We start from the raw sequence: 21,510 nt of genomic DNA on the forward strand, positions 1-21,510 counted from the left end.
CTGTTTAATACTGTCTTAAGGGGGGGGGAGGGATAAAGTGTTTTTTAATTGTCATATTTTATATTTTACTGTTGTTAACCGCCCGGATTGGTTTGCCAGAGGGCGGTATACAAATAAATATTATTATTATTATTATTATTATTATTATTATTATTATTATTATTATTATTATTATTATTATCTACAAATTCTACAACTTCAACTATGCAACTGTTCAGTGTAGTTCTACAATTATGCAATTTGAAACAGTTATATTTGTGCTGTTCTTAGCCTGATAAATATTTATGTGGGAATTTTTTGAAACTTGTATTGTGTTCATCATTTTATTTGATGTCCAGCAAAGCTAGTTTAGGGCCAAATGCCCTACGTTTAAAATGTAACTAACGGCCCAAACAGACAGGCCAAAATAAAACTGCTTCGGGTCACTTTGGAGGTATGCTGTTTAAATGATGTGTCCTAAGAGGCTGAAGCCACGCCAAAGCCACGCTCCAGTCCTAAGGATTGGAGCGCAGCTTTAGTGCAGCTTCTGGCCTCCTAAGATGCATGTATCAGTTAAACAGCATATCTCCAAAGTGACCTGAAGCAGCTTTATTTTGGCCTGTCTGTTCGGGCCCTTAGTTGCATTTTAAACGTTAGGGCATTTGGTTATATTTTAGATACATTGTAAAAAAAATTAAAAGTTGATATTGCAGCAATAATTTCAGTTTTCTCGTTACAGAAAAATAAAGAATATGTAAGCATTGCTAAAGGAGGATACATGGGTAAGATTTCATTTAATCACCATTCTTGTCTTTTTAAATGTTATTTGTGCTCATTGGTTATGAATTGGAATAGCTGAGGAATCCATGAATTGGTTGTCTGATATACAATTTTCTTTTTCTTGTGCATCATTTGTAAACAGATTGCTTGACTGTGTACCTTTGTCATGGTTACAATATCATAGATGTTAAACAGTAAGAGCTTTAAAGACTACTTGACTATTTCTTCCTCATCTGTCCTCTGTATCTAATTATTATATCTGTTGTCCAAAATACACTGCAGAAATAATCCAGTTTGAGGTCACTTTAATTGCCATGGTTCATTGCTAGGGAATTCTAGGAACTGTAGTTTTGTGAGACATCTAGCCTTCTATGTCAGGGAGCTCTGGTGCCACAATAAACTACAGTTCCCATGTTTCCATAGCACTGAGCCACAGCAGTTAAAGCAGTTTCAAACTAGATTATTTCTGCAATGTGTTTTGTAGCTGAGATGAACTAATTTCACTATCATTGCTTATGAAATTAAATGTGAACTCTACCCCCACTTACATATCTTGATTCAGATATAATGTTCTTCACCGGAGAAGAGGAGCAAGTTTTTCTTGTTTCTTTCTTTTGACTACTCAGTTTCAGCAGTTTGTTAAAAGCAGTTTATTCATGATAATTAAATAATTAAAATAATTAAATCTCTTGGGAAATGTTTAAGCACTCCTGCTACAATGCACAATAGTTTCTTACAGTGACATCTTATTAAATCAAGTGGTATCTACAATTTTAAAAGTCTGTCTGTCAAAGCCACAACCCATCATAACATCATGCTAGATGTTTCAAAATTTGGGGAAAAAAGTTTTCTTGTCATTCAAGTTGAAGTGGTGAGGTTCATGTCAAAATTTAACATTAATTTTGTTAATCAGTGTGATTGTTAAAAGCAACAGGGTGAAAAGTCATAACATCAGGAAATCATAATAGACACCAGAACATTCAATGGATTGTTTTTTATTGTGGCAGTGCTCAGTCAAGTCAAAATATCATAGGAGGGGGTTTCCTAGAACCAAAAGAGGGGAAGGCTGCCATAGCACAATAGGATTTTTAAGGGGCAGAAAACAGAAAAAGATTGTCCAAAACACTGCTATTAAGATTCCTGAAGGGTTTTTTGTTTGTTTGTTTGTTTGTTTTTTGTTTTAAACTGGGAGGGGACTCTCCCTAAAAAGATTCCTAATGATTAAAAAAATGCTGGAGTGGCAGGAAAACAAGAGGTCCCATGGACTATTTGTGTTGGGTATAGGCCTGGGAATCTCTGCATAATATTTAAAAACAAAGAGGGACTTCTCTGCAGTCTGGATGCTAGTACTGTACTCCTGAGTCAGGAAAAAGATTCTGGAAACCTAAATACAACTAAGGCATTGCTAATAGAATCCTGAGATTAAAAAAATGACATGAAAAGAGAAAGGGGTAATATTCTTGAATGTTAAAAAAGCTGGGGGGAGTGGTAGTGAGGAAATAGGCCCCATGGGCCTCTTTGGAGGCTATTAAGTACAGACAGCCCCAGGTATACTTCAGCTAAGAAAATATAAATATAGTCGGCCCTCCTTGTCCACGGATTCTTTATCCACAGATTCAAGCACCTATAACTTGAAAATATTCCACAAAAGTATAAATTCCAAATAGCAAACCTTGATTTTCCTTTTTATAAAAGAGACACCATTTTACTATGCCTTTGTATTTAATGGGACTTGAGCATCCACGAATTTTGTTATCCGCGAGGGGTCCTGGAACCACAGACCAACGGATAACAAAGGCCCGCTTATATAATACAATATTATGCTATTTTTACACTTTGAATTATATGATTGGGGAAGATTTCAGGCAAATGTTTATTTTTAATGACATTTAGGTCTGAAACATGCCATAATTTGTCTTCCATTCCTCATTCTCTCTTATTGTCCCACCTGTTCCCCTCCTTAACCTGAAGCAGTTAATCTATACTATTAATATTAATGGATTTATAACCCTTTAACTTTTCAGGAATGTCAATGGGTTAAAACCCATTCTTGCAGAAACTCAACCTTGACTGTTTCTGCATATCTTAGCTATTAAGATTGATGCATTCATGCACACACATTAGGCTTCATTCCAGCTTGAGAAATACTGACCTATTGCTAAGAATCACTATTCTTAATCAGGTATTTTAGCTTTGTATGATTTCCTCTGAAAAAAATTGAAGTTCCAAATTTTTTTACCTTGAAATTTCTGCATAAAATTGTCTTTGGAATCAGTAGCCTTTGTGTATGTGTGTTGTGTGCCTTCAAGTCGTTTTCGACTTATGGCAACCCCAAGGCTAACCTATCATGGGCTTTTTTTAGCAAGAGTTGTTCAGAGGAGGTTTGCCATTGCCTCCCCATAAGGCTGAGAGCATGTGACTTGCCTGAGGTCATCCAGTAGTTTTCATGGCTGAGCTTGGAATTGAACTCTGGTCTCCAGAGCTGTAGTCAACACTAGACCATTACATCACACAGCCTTTACTTAATATAATATTTTATGCTATTTATTGGACGAGAGAGGTTTAATAGAATATTTCCAATAAGAGTACAAATAGCTTCCCCAAACTGGCATGCTCCTGAATTTTTTGGATTACAACTCCCTTCATATGATTCTCTGTCTAAACATTGGTCCAGTCTACCCCCAGCACAGTCCCACTCTTGGATTGATGTGAATTGTAGTCCAAAGTGTCTGGAGAGTACTAACTTGAGGAAACCTGATGTATACAACACAGTAGTTAGCCTGTTGTTTTTGGTGCATCTATGACCTTCACTAAAATAATTCTGTTGTAGTACATCTGTTACCACTATGAAACATGCAGTATTGCTGTATTGATACTAAATATTTTTATTGCCCTTTCTCTTAGCACTGCAACAGCATTTAGCAGACATTAATGTGGAAGGACCAGAAAATGGATATGGCCACTGGATTGCTAGTACTTCAGGTTCAAAAAGTAGCATTAACTCCTTAGTTGATGTGAGTATATTTCTGAAATCAAATCATTCAGTGGACTGTTTCAGACCTTTCTTTTCATTCAGAGGCATGGCAATTTTACCTGAAAAAGTCATCCCCTAGGTCTAGCTGAATGTTTTACTTGCTTCCAGGGTTTTCAGATTACATTACAGTGGGCCTACTGTATGGGTCGTCTAACCATCCATAGATTTCAGCATCAATGGATCACCCCACCCTATATTAGTCAGTGGTGGTGCATGCATGTAGCCATCCTAACACAGACATATACATGTCGCCTCCCATGGAATTGAGCATCTCCACGGATGGAAAGGGTACACTGTAGACGCTCTAGCCTAAATGGCTAAAGAGATTCTTCATCTCTTCTCTCCCTCTCTCTCTCTCTCTCTTTCTCTTTCTCTTTCTCTTTCTCTCTCCTTTGATTTCACAAAGTATATATTCCAAAGCACTGTTGCATTAATTCTAGAATAGTGATGGATGGCCACTTCTGTCCCTCAGTAAGCTGAAAAGTAAAGGAAACGATACAGAATACACTAGCCTCCTGTACAAACACACACACAAAAATCCATTGTTTTGAATCTTATATCTTTAGCTGAGCCTGTAAAAATTATGTTTTTTAAAAAGGTCACTCTCCAGATAGAATGACCAGTGGTCATACTGTGAGAAGGGGGGTATTCTGGAAGTTGTAAGCCAAAAATGTAACTTTTACCAGTTTTGTTCTTTAACCTAGCTTAGGCTCCATTTCGAAGGTAAAGATATCAATAAAAGTCTACAGAAATTACTTCTTCACAAATCAGAGATTGTTTTAAGCTTAATAATCAGAGCTGTTGCCTTTGCAGGGTGATTCTCCCAATGGTTCAAACGATGGGAAAGGGGTCAAATCTTTGGTAAACAAGATGACCGAAGCTTTGAAGACTAGATCTGTAAATGTGAAAGAAAAAGTTATTAGTTTTATTGAAAATACATCAACTCCTGTAGATAGGTGAGTTATTTTTCTCTGGTTAATTTTGGAAGATTACAAGATGCAGTTGTATATGTTTACTTGCAAGTTAGTCCTGTTGATCTCTGTGGGACTTGGATTTGAATAAATGTCCTGAGGATTATGCTATACTGTCTCATTACTTGAAAAGCAATTTATAGATATGAAGGTTAAACCTCTTGCTTAGAAAGAAAATAATGCATAGAAATATAACTCCTTCAGAACTTCTATTAGAAGATTAGCAATTGATTGTTCACCATTTTAGAGCTTCCTGGTTGCATTATGTGTTATGATTGTGTATCCCAAGAAGCTATTGAACCACTCCCTCAACACTTTGAGTGTGGATCCTGCATACCTATAGACACATTTCTTTGTGTGTTGCTATTGTGAAAGTGGCTCTCAAGCTTAATGATTTAACTTGTAACTCCTTGTAAAATTGCAGTTTCTAAATTTTAGCAAGCAGATGAACCATTTATTCTATCTGTGAACTCAGGAGAAGGTTATCAGTCATTCTTCATAGCACAAAATAAGAATGTGAGGGTTTATCTAAAACTGAAATATTTCTACCTGTGTGGGAAAACCAAAGCTCCAGTTATTCTTCCCAAAAGTCCTAAAATATTTCTTTTTGTATGAAAGACTCAGTTTTTTTGTTAAGGCTCCTAGAAGGGTGTTTTTCTCTCCAAATCTCCTTATGCTCCTGGCCCTACAACCTTGAAAATCATCTTGACATACTTCTTCAAAAAAAAAGTCAGATATTCTTTCTTATATATTTTTAATTACTTTGTTCTGTCCTCTGCCCCAATTTGCTATAGAGTTCCTTTCAATCTTTCCTGGCCTGAGAGAACAAGTGTGTTGCGGTAAGCCATTGTACAGAACCATCTGAGTAAAACCGCCTTTGTCCTTTTTTAGCATGACTTCACAGTATTTATAAGCATTAGTTACACTGACAATCTTTCTCAGATTATTTTTAAAAGTATGTTTCACATCAACTTGTCAAAGCATTTCACTGTTACCTTAGATTATAGAGAGAAAGGCCTCACACACACAGTACTTGCTCATATTCGTTTGTATTTTCTGTATTTCCCACTTCACTGCTTGCTCTGAAAGTTTTCTGGTTTGACACACCATAGATAATAGTGATTGCTGTTCTTTCCTTTAGGGTTCCTTGTTATGTCTGATTTTGGATGATCACATCTTTGTTCTTCTTTTCATATTGTGCAGCAGTCAAACCAGAACTGTGTCTAATTGACTTTTTAAAAATGTTTTGTGCAAACCTAGTTTCCTGTTTTGTATCAGTTTCAGAATAAATGAGGCTTATTAAAGCACCACACACATGATTTTTAATATCCTGGCTTTTTCTGAAGTTGCCAGGTCAGACATAATGGGAAGTAATGATTCATGAGGAATTTCTGGGTTTATACACGGCTGACATGAAAATAAAGACAAGAAGACTGTGTGTATGCGAGAAAGCTCATGCATATCTCTGTTTAATAAGCAGATACATCAAAGATACGTCGTTTGAACTAGAGAAGGCACCAAATTTCTTCATTAAGAGAATTCTTAGTGTGCATCTTCAGTTGAGACTTGAAAGGGAAACTTTTATGAACAGGATTAGAAATACTTCCTATTTTCTCAGTTAAAAAGCAGATGAAAACTCTCTAGACTGCATCACCACTACAGAAATAATCCAGTTTGGCACTACGAACAGATGACCACACACTCAGAAAGGAGAGATATAGTAGTGATGGGCGACTTCAACTACCCTGATATTTGCTGGAAGTCAAACTCAGCCAAATCCACAAGGTCTAACAAATTCCTCACTTGCCTGGAAGACTATTTCATGGTCCAAAAGGTGGAAGAGGCAACAAGGGGGTCAGCTATTTTGGATCTGATCCTAACCAACAAGGATGACTTGGTTAATGGGGTGCAAGTGGTGGGATCATTAGGTGGAAGTGACCATGTTCTCCTGAAGTTTGTAATACAGTGGAAAGGAGAAGCCAGGCATAGTCAAACACGCATCCTAGACTTTAGGAGAGCGGATTTCAGTAAACTTAGAGAAGTATTGAGGGTGATCCCGTGGTCAGAAATACTAAAAGGGAAAGGAGTTCAGGCTGGATGGGAGTTTCTCAAAAGACAGATACTGAAGGCACAATTTCAAACCGTTCCAGTGAGAAAGAAAAACGGGAGGTGTCTCAAGAAACCAGGATGGATGACTAAGGAACTTTCAACCGAGCTAAGTTTGAAACGGAACATGTATAAGAAATGGAAAAAGGGAGAAATCACAAAAAAGGAATTCAAAGAAATAGCAGGCATGTGTAGGGATAAAGTCAGAAAAGCTAAAGCGCAGAATGAGCTCAGGCTTGCTAGAGAGGTTAAGAACAATAAAAAGGGCTTTTTTGGATATGTCCGCAGCAAAAGGAAGAAGAAGGAAACGGTAGGGCCACTGCGTGGAGAAGATGGCAAAATGCTAACAGAAGACAGAGAAAAGGCAGAATTACTCAACACCTTCTTTGCCTCAGTCTTCTCAGAAAAGGCAAAGGGTGCTCAACCTGAGGATAATGGAGCAGAGGACAGAATAGGGGAATTTCAGCACAGAATATGTAAAGAGATAGTAGAGGAATACCTTGTTAATCTAAATGAATTTAAGTCTCCAGGACCAGATGAACTACATCCAAGGGTATTAAAAGAACTGGCAAATGTAATATTGGAGCCATTGGCAATCATATTTGAAAACTCCTGGAAAACAGGAGAAATCCCAGCAGACTGGCGGAGGGCAAACGTTGTCCCCATCTTCAAAAAGGGGAAGAAAGAGGATCCCAACAATTATCGTCCAGTTAGTCTGACATCAATACCAGGAAAGATTCTGGAGCAGATCATTAAACAGAGAGTCTGTGAACATCTAGAAGGCAATGCCATAATCACAAAAAGTCAACATGGGTTTCAGAGAAACAAGTCATGCCAGACAAATCTAATCTCTTTCTTTGATAAAATTACCAGCTTGGTAGATGAAGGGAATGCTGTGGATATAGTATATCTTGATTTCACTAAGGCCTTTGACAAGGTTTCCCATGACTTTCTTGCAAACAAGCTTGTAAAATGTGGACTAGACAAGGTAACTGTTACATGGATCTGTAACTGGTTGACCGGCCGAACCCAAAGGGTGCTCAACAATGGCTCCTTTTCATCGTGGAGAGAAGTGACCAGTGGGGTCCCACAGGGCTCTGTCCTGGGCCCAGTGCTATTCAACATCTTTATCAATGACCTGGATGACAGAATTGGGAGCATACTTATCAAATTTGCAGATGACACCAAATTAGGAGGAATAGCTAATACTCAGAGGACAGGATCAAAATTCAAAATGACCTGAATAGACTAGAAAGCTGGGCCAAAGCTAACAAAATGAAATTCAACACAGAGAAATGTAAGGTACTGCACTTAGGGCGAAAAAATGAAATGCACAGATATAGGTTGGGAGACACATTGCTGAATGAAAGTACATGCGAAAGGGATCTAGGAGTCCAAGTAGATGATAAGTTGAACATGAGTCAACAGTGCGATGCGGCAGCTAAAAAGGCCAATACAATTTTAGGCTGCATCAATAAAAGTATAGTGTCTAGATCAAGAGAAGTAATTGTGCCATTATATTCTGCTCTGGTCAGGCCCCACCTGGAATATTGTGTCCAATTCTGGGCACCACAATTCAAAAAGGACATTGAGAAACTGGAGCGTGTCCAAAGGAGGGCGACTAAAATGGTGAAAGGTTTGGAAACCTTGCCCTATGAGGAGCGACTCAGAGAGCTGGGGATGTTTAGCCTGGAGAAGAGAAGATTAAGAGGTGATATGATAGCCCTGTTTAAATATGTGAAAGGATGTCATATTGAGGAGGGAGCAAGCTTGTTTTCTGCTGCTCCAGAGAACAGGACCCGGAACAATGGATGCAAGCTACAGGAAAAGAGATTCCACCTGAACATTAGGAGGAACTTCCTGACAGTAAGGGCTGTTCGACAGTGGAACACACTCCCTCAGAGTGTAGTGGAGTCTTCTTCCTTGGAGGTCTTTAAACAGAGGCTGGATGGCCATCTGTTGGGGATGCTTTGATTTGGATTTCCTGCATGGCAGGGAGTTGGACTGGATGGCCCTTGCGGTCTCTTCCAACTCTATGATTCTATGATTCTACTTTAACTCCCATGGCAAAATACTATGGAATTCTGGGAACTGTCATTTGTGGCACCAGAGCGCTCTGTCAGAGAAGGATAAATGTCTCACAAAACTACAATCCCCAGAATCCCATAACATTGAGCCATGGCAGTTAAGTGGTATAAAACTGGATTATTACTGCAGTGTAGATGCAGCCTCTGAGAACTATCCATGAATCTATTTTTTGGTACATACAGATGTTGTTAACATGAAAGAAGTTTCAACATCGGTGCTTGATATTAAATGCAGTCAGAGTTAATCATAATAAAGCTCCTAGTATCAAAGAAGATATCTCTTTGACACAATGGGAATTGATGGACTTTGGTCATAAATGTTAAAGTCACACAAGAGAACATCTTAGCAACTTGAAAAGCCTTTGACAAAGGATTTATTTTTCCTATTGGCAGGGATGGATCAAACTCTCCCCTAATATCATTATTTAGAAAAATTGTGATGAGTTGACAAACGGGTTGAGAGTCTACAGGTTTCCTAAAAAAAACTATCTGCCTTCCTTAAGGATCACCTCGCTGGGTGAAAATTGCAACCAGTCTCAAATTACAGGAACAATGGCTTTGCACCTCCCACATACTTATAGAATGTCTCCTTCTGAGTTATATTGGCTCTTCATGTTGAGAATTGTAATCCAGTGAATCTTGTGAGCTTCCAAAGTTTGGGAAAACTGATCTGTAACATAATGCCTCTTCTGTACTAGTGATGATTCCATATACTTGAGCAAATTAGGTTGTTCTGCTTGACTTAAGCTTGACTCTGCATCCACAGTGCAAAAATAATCAAGTTTGACACCACTAACTGCCCTGGTTCAGTGCTATGGAATCCTGGGAACTGTAGTTTTGCGAGACATTTGGCTTTCTCCAGAGCTGTGGTGCCACAACAAACTACAACACCCAGAATTCTGTATCATTAAGCCATGGGAGTTAAAGTAGTGTCAAACTGGAATATTTCTGCAGTGTGGATGCAGCTTTAGTGTGTTTTGTTTCCCTTTTGCCCAAGACTAGATCTGTCTGTAAAATTTAGAATGGAAACCCTGGAATATGTACTGTTATAGTAAAAAAAAAGGGGTTAGGCAAGGGTGGGCAAATGGGTGTTTTTTGCTGACAAATTAAATTTACATTATTCTTGTTGACCTAACTAATTTTCTAGTTTTAAGTTTGTCAATTTAAAAAGAATAGGATGAATTTTGTATGACTGGCAGCCAGTATTATTTTAAAACAATGAAGGAGAATGAGGTATCCCGTAGAGTAAGAGGCCATTTCAGTTACAAATGAATAGGACCCTTATAGTAATTTCTATAATGAGTTTTAGTAAAGCCTGTATTATTATAAAAGGTATTAGGTATAACATTAGATTACATTGCAAAGGTATGTTTTTAAATGAAGTTCCAAGTGGTATGTCATTGCTTTCTGTTGTACAAATGAATGATTTGTGATTATTTTAGTTTGAACAGTACAGACATGGGTAATGTTTTAGTATCACTAATGAATGAGATAAGAGTAGAATGTACCATGCATAATTCCAGAGTAGTCTGCTCTGAAAAAAGAAAACTCAAGGCAACTAGAAACATGAGCTGCAATTCTGCTGTGGAAACACATCACTTTAAAATAGTTGATTTTTTCAGAACTGTGGTTTTAAGTGCTCCATAGTTCAAAAAATCTTAAATTTAGTTTGCAAATTATGGCTTTTGTTAGCGATATCTGAATACTGGCTCTGTGCTAATCGCCCATGTTTAAGGAAGATGTTCTTGACAAAAAGATTTCACCAGTATTTTCCTTCTGCATATCTTCTAGGAATATGACTCTGCTCAAGTTAAACCATGATTACTGTGTACATTTCAGATTTTAGCCAGTTAAGGTAGGAAACTAGTTAGCTAGTGGAAACCAGGGTTAGGCATTTGACTTAATCAGGGACTCTGTAGTAAGGGGTGCTGCGGAATTTCATATGAAAATGTTTAGCACAGAGGAAGCCATTCATATACTAAACTATATTTTTAATAACAAATTTCAAGAACATTTTGGAGATAGTCATAAGATATACAGTAATCATAACTGTACCTCACACCAACCATTTCATGGGAACATTGTCAGTGTTACTGATGCTTTTTGTCTCACGTTACTAATGAGCACTTCTTATCATGCTTTATTTGGGCAGCATGTTTACTTTGACTTTCCCAAGCACTCTATGCTTTAATATCCTAAATCCTGGGGCAGGGGAGCCTTCAGATCTGTCTTCAAGGATAGAGAGGATCATTCTCCAATGCCACCACCAATTGTATACAAATACAGTGTTTAAATTTATTCTGTCGTTTCTATATCAAGAATAGTATGGAGTTACGTGCAGAATTGGATTCCATTTGAAAAGCAGAATTGTAGAAAAAATAATTGAACTAGAGTAATCTGCTTTAATTTCTAGAGTGTGCATAATAAGCTGGAAATGTGCCTCTTGCTGTGATTTGTGGAGTCATTTAAAGCTGTGTTTGTTTCTTTCGCCAAATTACATTCAGTAAAAGATGAATGAGCAGGATACAAGCCCAGGGGGTGAAAATCCTGAAAAGAAGAAATGCTATCTTCTCACTGTAGTTTCAAAGCTGTTGTACTATCTGATGTGAAGACCTTTTCACAGATAGCTTTTAGGTCAAACTATCATTTAAATGTCTTGTTTTTTATCCTACCCAGACCTTGTTACCTTGAATAATAATATACTTCAGCATTTTGAGAGAACCTTTTTAATGTTCTGAATTTCCACATAGGTTCTTTGAAGTGTTAGAAAGATAATTCTGACTGTGCTTCCTGAAAAGGCACTTGCACCTGCTTCCCAAAGGGGACCGCAAATGTAATACTACTGAGTCCTTTGGATAACCTTTGTGCCTGCTTTCACTAATTCAGTGTGGTTTGCTTTGCCATTCTTAGCTTTCTCACAGCTGTCTTTCTTCATCTGGAATTCTTTGGCTTCACACACATATTTGTGTTTTGGCCCCATTGCATGCTGCTTTGGAAAAGATGCTATGATCGCATCTATTTTTTTAAACATATTGTGGGATTTTTTTTTCCTTTCCTTTTTTCTATGCCCATCCCCTGCTAACAGGCATGTCAGCAGCAGTGACAGAGTGGGGAAACCTTATCGTGGTGTGAAACCTGTTTTTAGCATCGGGGATGAAGAAGAATATGATACTGGTACAGTAGCAAATACAGTACTTATATCTGAAATTGATTGTCTAAGTTTGGTAACAAGTTAATGGTTTCATTACAAAAAGAGGTTCTAAGTATTATTTAAAAGTTGGGTTCTGGTTACCAAGTTTAGATGTATCTATCACTTTGCCAAAGTCGTTTTCTGTTCAGAATGTTTTAGGCTTTATAGCTGTACTTTCAGACTTCCCACTTTCAGGAGAGGAATTTTCTATCTATCACATAACTCACTTGAAAATTCTGGTGTGTATTCTATGCCACATGTTCATGACATATAGGGAACTGGGAAGACATATTAGACTTCACTGTTGTCTCATTTGAATATAGAGTACAGCCTAACTAGAGCACACATGACACTCTCATGCAGCTTAAGGTAGATCAGTACTGATAGGGAAGCTTTTCTGCCATTTCTGATCCTCTTGTGAAGGACTCATCTAATAAGCTTGGAAAAAAACAGCATGTTTCCCCAGAACATTTTAAAATCACTGCTTTATAATCCAGTAGGATATGAGATGCACATTAGGCCTCTCATAATCTTTAAAAGGATATGGCTTTTGTGAATGAAGGTGGTGGGGGGAAATCTTTGTCAGTGAATTTGTGAGCCTAGCCACTAGGAACATTTTGTTTGCAAAACCAAACATGTGATCTGAGATCACTAAGGAGTGACTGCTGAGTAGCTGGAACTCTCTGTTGCATTGATCAGATTGCAGCATATTATATAAGACAATTAGGACATATAAATAGAATGGAAAAACTGAATAAGGAAATCGCTCACATGAGGCATAGAGTAAGTCAAGTACTCTGCTGCTGATAACCATGATGATACAGAAAAAACTAAAATGCTTTGTACTTTATACCCTGTTGTTGAAACATTAATGATTTTAACTTATACTGTAATATCTAGACACTGTGAACTTCAGAATTCTGCATCCTTGCTTGCTATCAGCTTGGGTCTAATTGAATTCTAGCGGTGTGGTATTTAATTAATGAGCAGGCAAAATTATAATATTATAATAATAATTTTGACTGACAATTTATATGCTTTTAGTTTGGAATAAGTCCCTTTAAGTTCAGTGGATTACATCTGAGTGCTTTGTTGATTGACTAAAAAGATGGTTTCCATCAATCAGACAAGCACAGATACATGTTGTGTCTGTTTCTGTGAAGTTAGTAAACATAAACGTAAATGTTCAAAGGTGCAGCCCTCAGTCTTTGTGGAAAAACAAGCTTGTGAAAAGAGTAACTTAGGTATGCATCAGGGATGTAGCCAAGGGGGGGATCTGGGGGTCCGGAACCCCCCCCCCCTCCCTAAAAAAAAAAAAGGGGTGGGGTGCTGCGCCGCCCCCCTCAAGCCCCATTATAATGGTGGCACTTATTCTGGCCCCCCCCCCCCTTCCTAAAATCCTAGCTATGTCCCTGTATGCATGCAAATATTATGATATTTTACTGTTTTTAAACTTAGTGATTTCCTGTACTCTTCATTTTAGAAATTTCAGATAAGAATGTGAAAATTATTTTTCAGACCATATTGTCATCAACAAAGTTTTCATCTGTATTTGTCCATTTAATTTTACTCCTTTCTTTTTATAACAGATGAAATTGATATATCTTCTATGTCAGATGATGATCGGAAAGAGATTGTCAACATTCAGACTTGGATAAATAAACCAGACATAAAGTATCATTTCCCTTGTAATGAAGTGAAAGAAAATGGAAATGTGTTTGCTAGGTATTGGTGTTTTTGAATTATAATTGATCATGTTGATAACAATTAGAAATACATAAATGTACATGATAAAGTTAATTATTTTTGTATATATAACTGATGCCAGAGAATATGTAGCACAACAGTTGCTGTTCTTCTCAAGGTGTAAATCTTCATGATTTCCACTCGTGAGTTTAACACATAAACTGCATCTCCACTGAAGAAATAGTCCAGTTTGACACCACTTTAACTGCCATGGCTCAATGCTATGGGATTCTGAGAATTGTAGTTTTGTGAAACATTAATCTTCTCCATCAGAGAGCTCTGTTGCCACAAAAACTGCAAATTCCATGGTTCCATAGTATTGAGCTATGGCACTTGAAAATGATGTCAGACTTTTTTCTGCAGTGCGGATTCATCCATAGACTGAACTCTTAGCTACTCTACTGAAAGCAAGTTGCTGTGATCTCAATGGAACTTACTTCAGAATGAATAGGCTAAGGATTGGCATCAGATCCACATTTCACTTTCCTTGTTGACAAAAAGTTAAAATGTAAGCTTTCTGTGATTGTGATATGCTGGTGTTTTGTTTGCATGAATGGTTGCTTCACAGTTTTTCACTGCAGGATGACAGCAGAAAGTAATTTTACAGAGGAATTAATGGCAGTGGGATCTTGTGTTTGAATTCATACTGGGACAACGAAAACAATACTGTCAACTTTCATAAGGTTTTCTTAGGCAAGGAATACTCAGGGGTGGTTTTGACAGTTCCTTCCTCTGAAATATAGACTACAGTACCTGGTATCTGTCCATATTCTGTCAGAAAAGGAACATTGTTTGGGTTCTGAAAGTAGCATATTCAGGTATACCTCAGTTAACAAAGTAGATATGTTCCTGGCCATTATGAGAAAATTTGGTACCAAAGACAGGAACAACATGGAAAGACTAGGGAGATCTTGTAGCACCTTTGAGACTAACTGAAAGAAAGAAATAGGCAGCATGAGCTTTTGTAGATTTCAGTTTACTTCCTCAAATGCATCTGATGAAGTAGACTGAAATCTACAAAAGCTCATGCTGCCAATTTCTTTCAGTTAGTCTCGAAAGTGCAACAAGATCTCTCAATGTACTGATTCTACAGACTAACACAGCTGAATCTTTGAATTCTACCACAGTGGAAAGACTAGGGATAGGGATACATTCCTATACAAAAAGGGGAAAAACATGAGCAGTTAGTTCATCATATTTCACCATGCTTTTTATTCAAAAGCAAGCAAGGTCAGGTAAACTTTGTATAAGTAAATAAAAACATTCTGAACCTTCTAAAGACCACGTAAACTCTTCTAACAAAATACACTTGTCCCTCCATAATCTCTAGGGTTAGGGGCACAAGACCCCCATGAATATGGAAAAACTACAAACAACAAAAACACCATGTTTTTAACTGAGAGGACACCTCTCTAGGAATCTCTAAGTCCTCCAGGGCAACTCTGGGGTCAACGTCGGATAGACACTGACCATAGAACTGCACTGGAGGAGCTACAAAGTCCTAGTAGAGTATTATCTCTAGGAATCTCTAGGTCTTTCAGTGCAACTTTTAGTTAAAATTTACCATAGAGTTGCGCTGGAGGACCTAGATATTCCTAGAGAGAACATATTCATCAAATCCATGAATATTCAAAACCGCAAAAGTCAAAGCCACAAATATGGAGGGATGAGTGTATATCCAGGGATGATCTTTACTTTCCCCAGCCTCCACTTTTCTTACGATTTCTATTTTGGCACCCAAACTTTTAGCTCTGTGTTGTTTTTTTTAAACAACAACAACAAAGCAGACTGAGTCTAGATGGCGAGGCAGACTCATCTGCTCTTCCATTTTCTCCCTAGTTTGCTGTTCATGCATGCTCAGTGAGCCTGTTTACCTTCCCTGTTGCAGGCAAGAGAGACACCTACAGTAGGATCAGCTACAGTAGAATCTGTTTTTCCCCCAGCTCAAACTTTATTGCATTCTTTAGTCTAGACACACCACTGCAACCTAACACTGAAAGCCTGTGTTTCTCTAGCCGTCTTTCATCGTTCTCCCAATGCCAAAGTGGCTTTAAAAAGTCCCACTAGATAGAGGATGAGGAGGAAAAGTGGGCCAGCAGGTGTAAAAAGGCTTTGTAAAAAGGAGCCTTTTTGTCAGAGGTTTTGTTAACTGAGGTTTGCTTATACAGGTATTACAAAGTCTTTTAAAGTTTATACTACAGAAAATCATTTCTCCTTAAGTTTTCCATTGTTGTGAAAGATGCCACTCTTTTTTTCACTAATGTTTCATTTTTTACTTTTATCAAGTCATCTTCTAGTAACTGCAACACATATGTACTGTCTGAGGGAAATTCTCTCTCGAAAGGGATTCGCTTACATACAGTCTCGCCAGGCTTTAAGTTCTGTCGTTAAAATCACATCCAAGAAAAAACATCCTGAATTAATAACATTTAAGTATGGAAACACCACCACTTCTGGCATAGAGATTTTGGCAATTGAGAGGTAAGATTGTTGTTTATTTTGTGTACATCAACACATAACTCTTTCCAGTCATTCGTCTAGCAGGAGTATACTTTTGGGGGGAGTCGTAGTATCTTCATACAAGTCATGAGCCATGCATAGCATACCATGCTACATTTTGTCCTTTGGAAGGCTATTTTGCCTTACCTGAGAAAATACTCTTACGTATTTCTCAGTTGTGATAGATTTTTCAATAGTAGTTTAAATCAAATAAGTGGCCATCAGTATAAAGAAGCATAATTACACCATTTGGGTATGTGCTAGAAATTTGTGAGATTTCCTTATAGTGACTTATCTAACTGAACTACCAGACTACCTAACTTAGCCAGAATTTTCCACAAAGGTAGCCACGTTTTCCCATTACTGCACGAACAAAACAGAGCCTTAACAACTTTTGGGACAAGGGGAGGCTTTTGATGAAATAGTATCCACAAACGCATGCAGTTTTTGTTTTGTTTTGTTTTTGAGATGCCAGCGGGCAATTTGTTTCCACTTTCCAGTGTGTAAAAATGTGTGGTGATAAAACACAAGACGTACTGAAAAGGAAAAATCTCAGAAGGAAATAAACATACACAGTAATGGAGAGTCATGTTCTGTCAATAGCTTCTTACTGTGGGTATCTGTATTTTTGGTAGCTTTAAAATCTGGGTAAATTGAAGCACCCATCAGTCCAAACAGCATAGTAACTAGTTCATTTGTTAGGGATCATGACAGCTGCAGTCCAGATGCATCTGGAGGGCTACATATTTCCCATCCCTATTTTCCATGATTACATGAAAACATGGGGAGACTGTGACTATACATTTATTCCCCTCTTCTTGCTCACCGTTTGCTCTGTGTACAATAGCAATTTTGTGAACAGAGGATGCCTTTGAGTTCTCCATGTATGATAAAGAGTCTAGAATGCAGAAGCTACCAGCTACAGGCTGAGTGAACTGTGCAGATTCCAGAATCCTACAGCAGGGGTGGGACAAATATAGTCTTCCAGATATTGTTGGATTGTAGCTCCCAGCATCCTTCACCACTCTCTGGATAGTACAGAGGAGCAATCCACATTTTTTTTATTATTTCTGTAAACAGACCAAAAAAGTTGAGATGTACAGAAACTGTGTTTATGTCAGTCCATGAACAGTAAAGACTCAGACATCTACACAGATGCTTTCAAAATGGATTAAGGCATTCATAGTTATGTGTTATGACATTAAGACTATTCCTAGAACTCCATGTTTGAGCACATTGGAATAGGGCATTTTTTTAAAAAAATTCAACTAAAGCAGCAATTGGGCAGTACACCAGTTCCTTTGTTCTAAATTCAGCAAGTAATACATTTTGTGTTCCACTCCAAAGTAAAAATGATCAGATTGGCATAATATCTAAAATTTACATTATTCAAATTGATATGCAATTTGGTAACACATTAACAGATAAACATATTTAGGGACATGAGCTTTGACTTAAAATTGATGATGACTTTGGTCATCCATGTGGAACACTCACCCTTTTCCAGCGATGGAGGTGGAAACATTTTGTCTGTCCCCGCTTGTTCCTCTGACAAAGAGTGAGACCACGGACACCAAGTCCACAAAAAGGGAGGGACAAGTGTAGGGGTTTTTTTACATTATCTGGATGTGTTTGTTAACTTCTTCCTATTTTTTAAAAACAACATGTATACAGTATTTAAATAAAAGCTTAAGATAGCACCCCTGTACTCATTTAACCTGAAAATTAAGGCTCATTGAACTCAGTGGACTTACTTTTGAGGAGGCATAACTAGCATTGCAGTGGTACCATTTCTAAAATAATGTTTTTATCCTTTTTGTACTTGCATTCTTTGATCAACGGTATTATTGATTCATTATGTTAGTTAATGGTTTCCCTTTTCTATTTCCTAAGGTACTTGATTCCAAATGCAGGTGATGCTACCAAAGCCATAAAACAACAGATTATGAAAGTTCTGGATGCCCTGGAAAGCTAATAAGAAAAGACTTTCTCAATGGTGTCTTAAAAGAAATGGACAACAAAGAAACTTTTCATGGACCTAAAATGACTGTGTTCCCACTGAATACTAACCTAAGAGGACATTTCAGTTTACTGAAGGGAGTGCCTGGATAGCAGGGTTAAGTTAGGAGAAATTCAACATTTTGAATGGATTTTTAAGTATTTTTCTTTAACATTCTTGGATTTTGAAAAAGTTGTTTATTATAAAGGTCAGTTATTTTTAAATTAGTTTTAGAGGAGCTGACCTGTTCTTAAGAGGACTTGACACACAGGTGTTTCTGAATATTTGTGTTGAAGCCACACAGCACCTCAATATTGGAAAATATAGTTCTTATGTTAAACATTGAGGACTATAAAATGTTTTTAAAATCCCTCAGTACTGATTATTTGGCTTGATCTGATGGATGTAATATTAAGGAATAACACAAGAAATATAGAAACTAAAGGCATCTTTTCTTTACAAAAAATTGGGATCCAACAATAAAGAATGTCATAATCCACCAAGTTGGAAGGCAGGGAGATGCACACTCTTCTGTCTTAGTGATTTTTAAAGTCTTCTATACACTATCAGGTTTTTAAAAAAGGGGGTTAAATTATAAACCTTGAAATGTTATACTGAGTGCAGTAATTAAAAAGCTCACAGGTTGGTGATTTGCGTTATTACAAAAGCTAATGTTTTCCTGCATCCAGTGGCAGTGTTAGAGTTGAACTTGAAATCACATGGTGAAATATAAGAGTTAGCCATAATAATGAGACAACAGCAATCTTTAGGATATCTTTGTTTGAAATTGCCTAGCACAGGCTGAAGCTATAATGCATAAAAGTGAAGCAAAGGAATCATTTTGTGTGGAATACATTTTTTCTCTTTCCGATAGCAGGTTGAAGTTTTTTGGGAAAATAATGTTTTCGGTGCTTAAATCTGTAGTGTACACTTATTGACCAAACATTTAAGGAGGACTTGAATGCACTTAGGAGCAAGCTGGTATATGTTGTCACGAAAGCCTACATGACTTGGGAATAATGGTTTGACATAACTTTTTGTGCTGGCAAAAATGATAGCACATTTGCAAGTCCACAATGTACTATTACTGTATCATAAGAAAATAAATCAGCCTGACCTTTATATCAATCAGCATTCCTAGTTTATGCTCTTAGCAGGAATCAAGTGAAGGCACTTTAACCCCAAAACTAACTCCCATTTTTAAAATATTTAAGCCATCAACACTAAAATTTAAAAAAAATTGAAGATGAATTGCATGAACTGCATTTCTGCCAATGTTCCTGTATTTATAGTTCTGCCCCAGAACAGTTGTATTCCTTTTTCCTTCTCCTGTCCCCTTTTAAAAACAAAATAAAATCACTTAAAAGACCTTCATTATTGTGCCTACTTCAGCTATGAATTTTTTTATAAGGTTTATGTAAAGATGTTTGTGTAACTGTTTATAAACTGCCATTGTAAATAAATCCGTACTATTTGAACACTGTTTGTTTTGGTAAAAGATACTTCATCTGACAGTGTAATATTGGGTGTTTAACACCTTAAAATGCACTGAATTCTGTCAGCTTTACAGCTGTCCACAAGAGCAAACACATGAAAATGTACATGGATGTTGGGAGAGGGGATAAAGTTAGCATGAGCTACCCTGACCATCCCTCCAGGACAAATGTTTGCCTAGGACTACAAGTAAAACAATTTTATGAAATCTTGTACAATCTGACATAAAGAGGTGGGAAATTTCAAATATGTGAGGGAGACAGGCAATGTTAATAGAAAACACTTGGTAAAGCTCTTTAATGTTCCAGTTTTTCTGCATTCAACTACATTTAACTGTTTTACTAGTGGAAAAATAGTGGGTTTTTTGTCCTTATGCTTTGGTATCTGCTAGGACCCCCCCTCCCCCATGGATACCAAAATCTGTGGATGCTCAAGGGTAATAAAAAGGAGTCTCTTATATAAAATGGTAAAATCACCTGAATCTGTAAGCCGCTTTGAGAGCCTTTAGGGCTGAAGAGTGGGTATAAATGCCATAAATGAATGAAAGAAAAACTTTGCTGTTGGGAATTTATATTTTAAAAATATATTTTCAAGCCATGGATAGTTGAATGGATACAGAGGACCAACAGTACATCTCAAAGGTGCTATTTGTCCCTTATACAACATGGCAAAATCAAGGTTTGCTATTTGGAATTAATATATTTTAAAAATACTTTCATTTCGTGGGTGCTTGACTCCGTGGATATGGAGAACTGACTGTATGTATTTGTTTTTAAGATACATTAGTTCCCCCATAAAGGTAGCTGTGTAGTGTAATCGTTTGAGCATTGGTCTGTGACTGGACACCAGGATTCAAAGCCCCACTTAGTCACAGAAACCCGCTGGGAGACCAAAGGCAAACATTCTCAGCCTCGGAGGAAGGCAAACCCGCTCTGAACAAAGCATGCCAAGAAAACCTTGTAATAGATTTGCCTTAGGGTTGCTATAACTCAGCAAAAATGTGAAGACGCACAACAAGAGTCCTCCTAAAACAAATAGTTCTGGGCATGGTGTACAAAAATATAACTAATTGAATGTACACTGAATCAGAAAGAGCAAATAAAAGTAGCACCAGGTACCTAAAAACAGCCTTTGCAAACAGAAGTAAAAATATATTTTAAAATACTCGAAGCAGGGGTGGGAGTCATGTAGCACTCCAGATGTTGTTGGACTGCAACTGCCAGGAGTCATAGACAGTATAGCCAATGGGAACTGCAGTCCAACAACATCTGGAGGGCCACATAATTCCTGTCTCTATTTTAAAGTCACGATTTAGGAGCAGAAATACAGCGTGGACTAAAAGGTGAGAGATTTTTTAAAGCGATGCTAGAAAGGTAAAGTGGGTTTCTTTGGGGAGGGTATTCCTTAATGGACATGGTTTTCCTAATGATGAGACCTGCTTGATTCCTGCCCTCTGCTGCCCCTCAGGACTTTAAGCAGAGCCTCTTAAAAATGATGAGAATATATGTATAATTCATGTTCTTTCACCTTAACCTTATTTGGCTCATGTCTATCAAGGTCTTGCTAAGCTAGTCAAGAGCCAGTGTGGCCTGGTGGTCTGAGTGTTAAACTGCAACTCTGGAGAC

At 37.5% G+C, this 21,510-nt stretch overlaps 1 protein-coding gene across 3 annotated transcripts in view; it reads left to right on the top strand.

The window, feature by feature from the left end:
- The window catches only part of TBC1D23 (TBC1 domain family member 23), a 43,242-nt gene extending 23,373 nt beyond the window's left edge, over positions 1 to 19,869 (top strand). For 2 of the 3 annotated variants that reach the window (XM_042458670.1, XM_042458669.1), the window contains exons 12-19: positions 719 to 761; positions 3,664 to 3,773; positions 4,607 to 4,749; positions 5,559 to 5,603; positions 12,043 to 12,131; positions 13,737 to 13,872; positions 16,180 to 16,374; positions 18,286 to 19,869. In XM_042458670.1, the coding sequence (XP_042314604.1) occupies positions 719 to 761; positions 3,664 to 3,773; positions 4,607 to 4,749; positions 5,559 to 5,603; positions 12,043 to 12,131; positions 13,737 to 13,872; positions 16,180 to 16,374; positions 18,286 to 18,367 (843 nt within the window). In that variant the 3' untranslated portion in view covers positions 18,368 to 19,869. The remainder of the gene's footprint in view (positions 1 to 718; positions 762 to 3,663; positions 3,774 to 4,606; positions 4,750 to 5,558; positions 5,604 to 12,042; positions 12,132 to 13,736; positions 13,873 to 16,179; positions 16,375 to 18,285) is intronic. The other variant, XM_042458671.1, reaches the window with a different exon arrangement.
- The last annotated feature ends 1,641 nt before the right edge of the window (positions 19,870 to 21,510 follow it).

Source organism: Sceloporus undulatus, chromosome 3 (genome assembly GCF_019175285.1).
Source record: "Sceloporus undulatus isolate JIND9_A2432 ecotype Alabama chromosome 3, SceUnd_v1.1, whole genome shotgun sequence".
Classification (NCBI taxonomy): Eukaryota; Metazoa; Chordata; class Lepidosauria; order Squamata; family Phrynosomatidae; genus Sceloporus; species Sceloporus undulatus.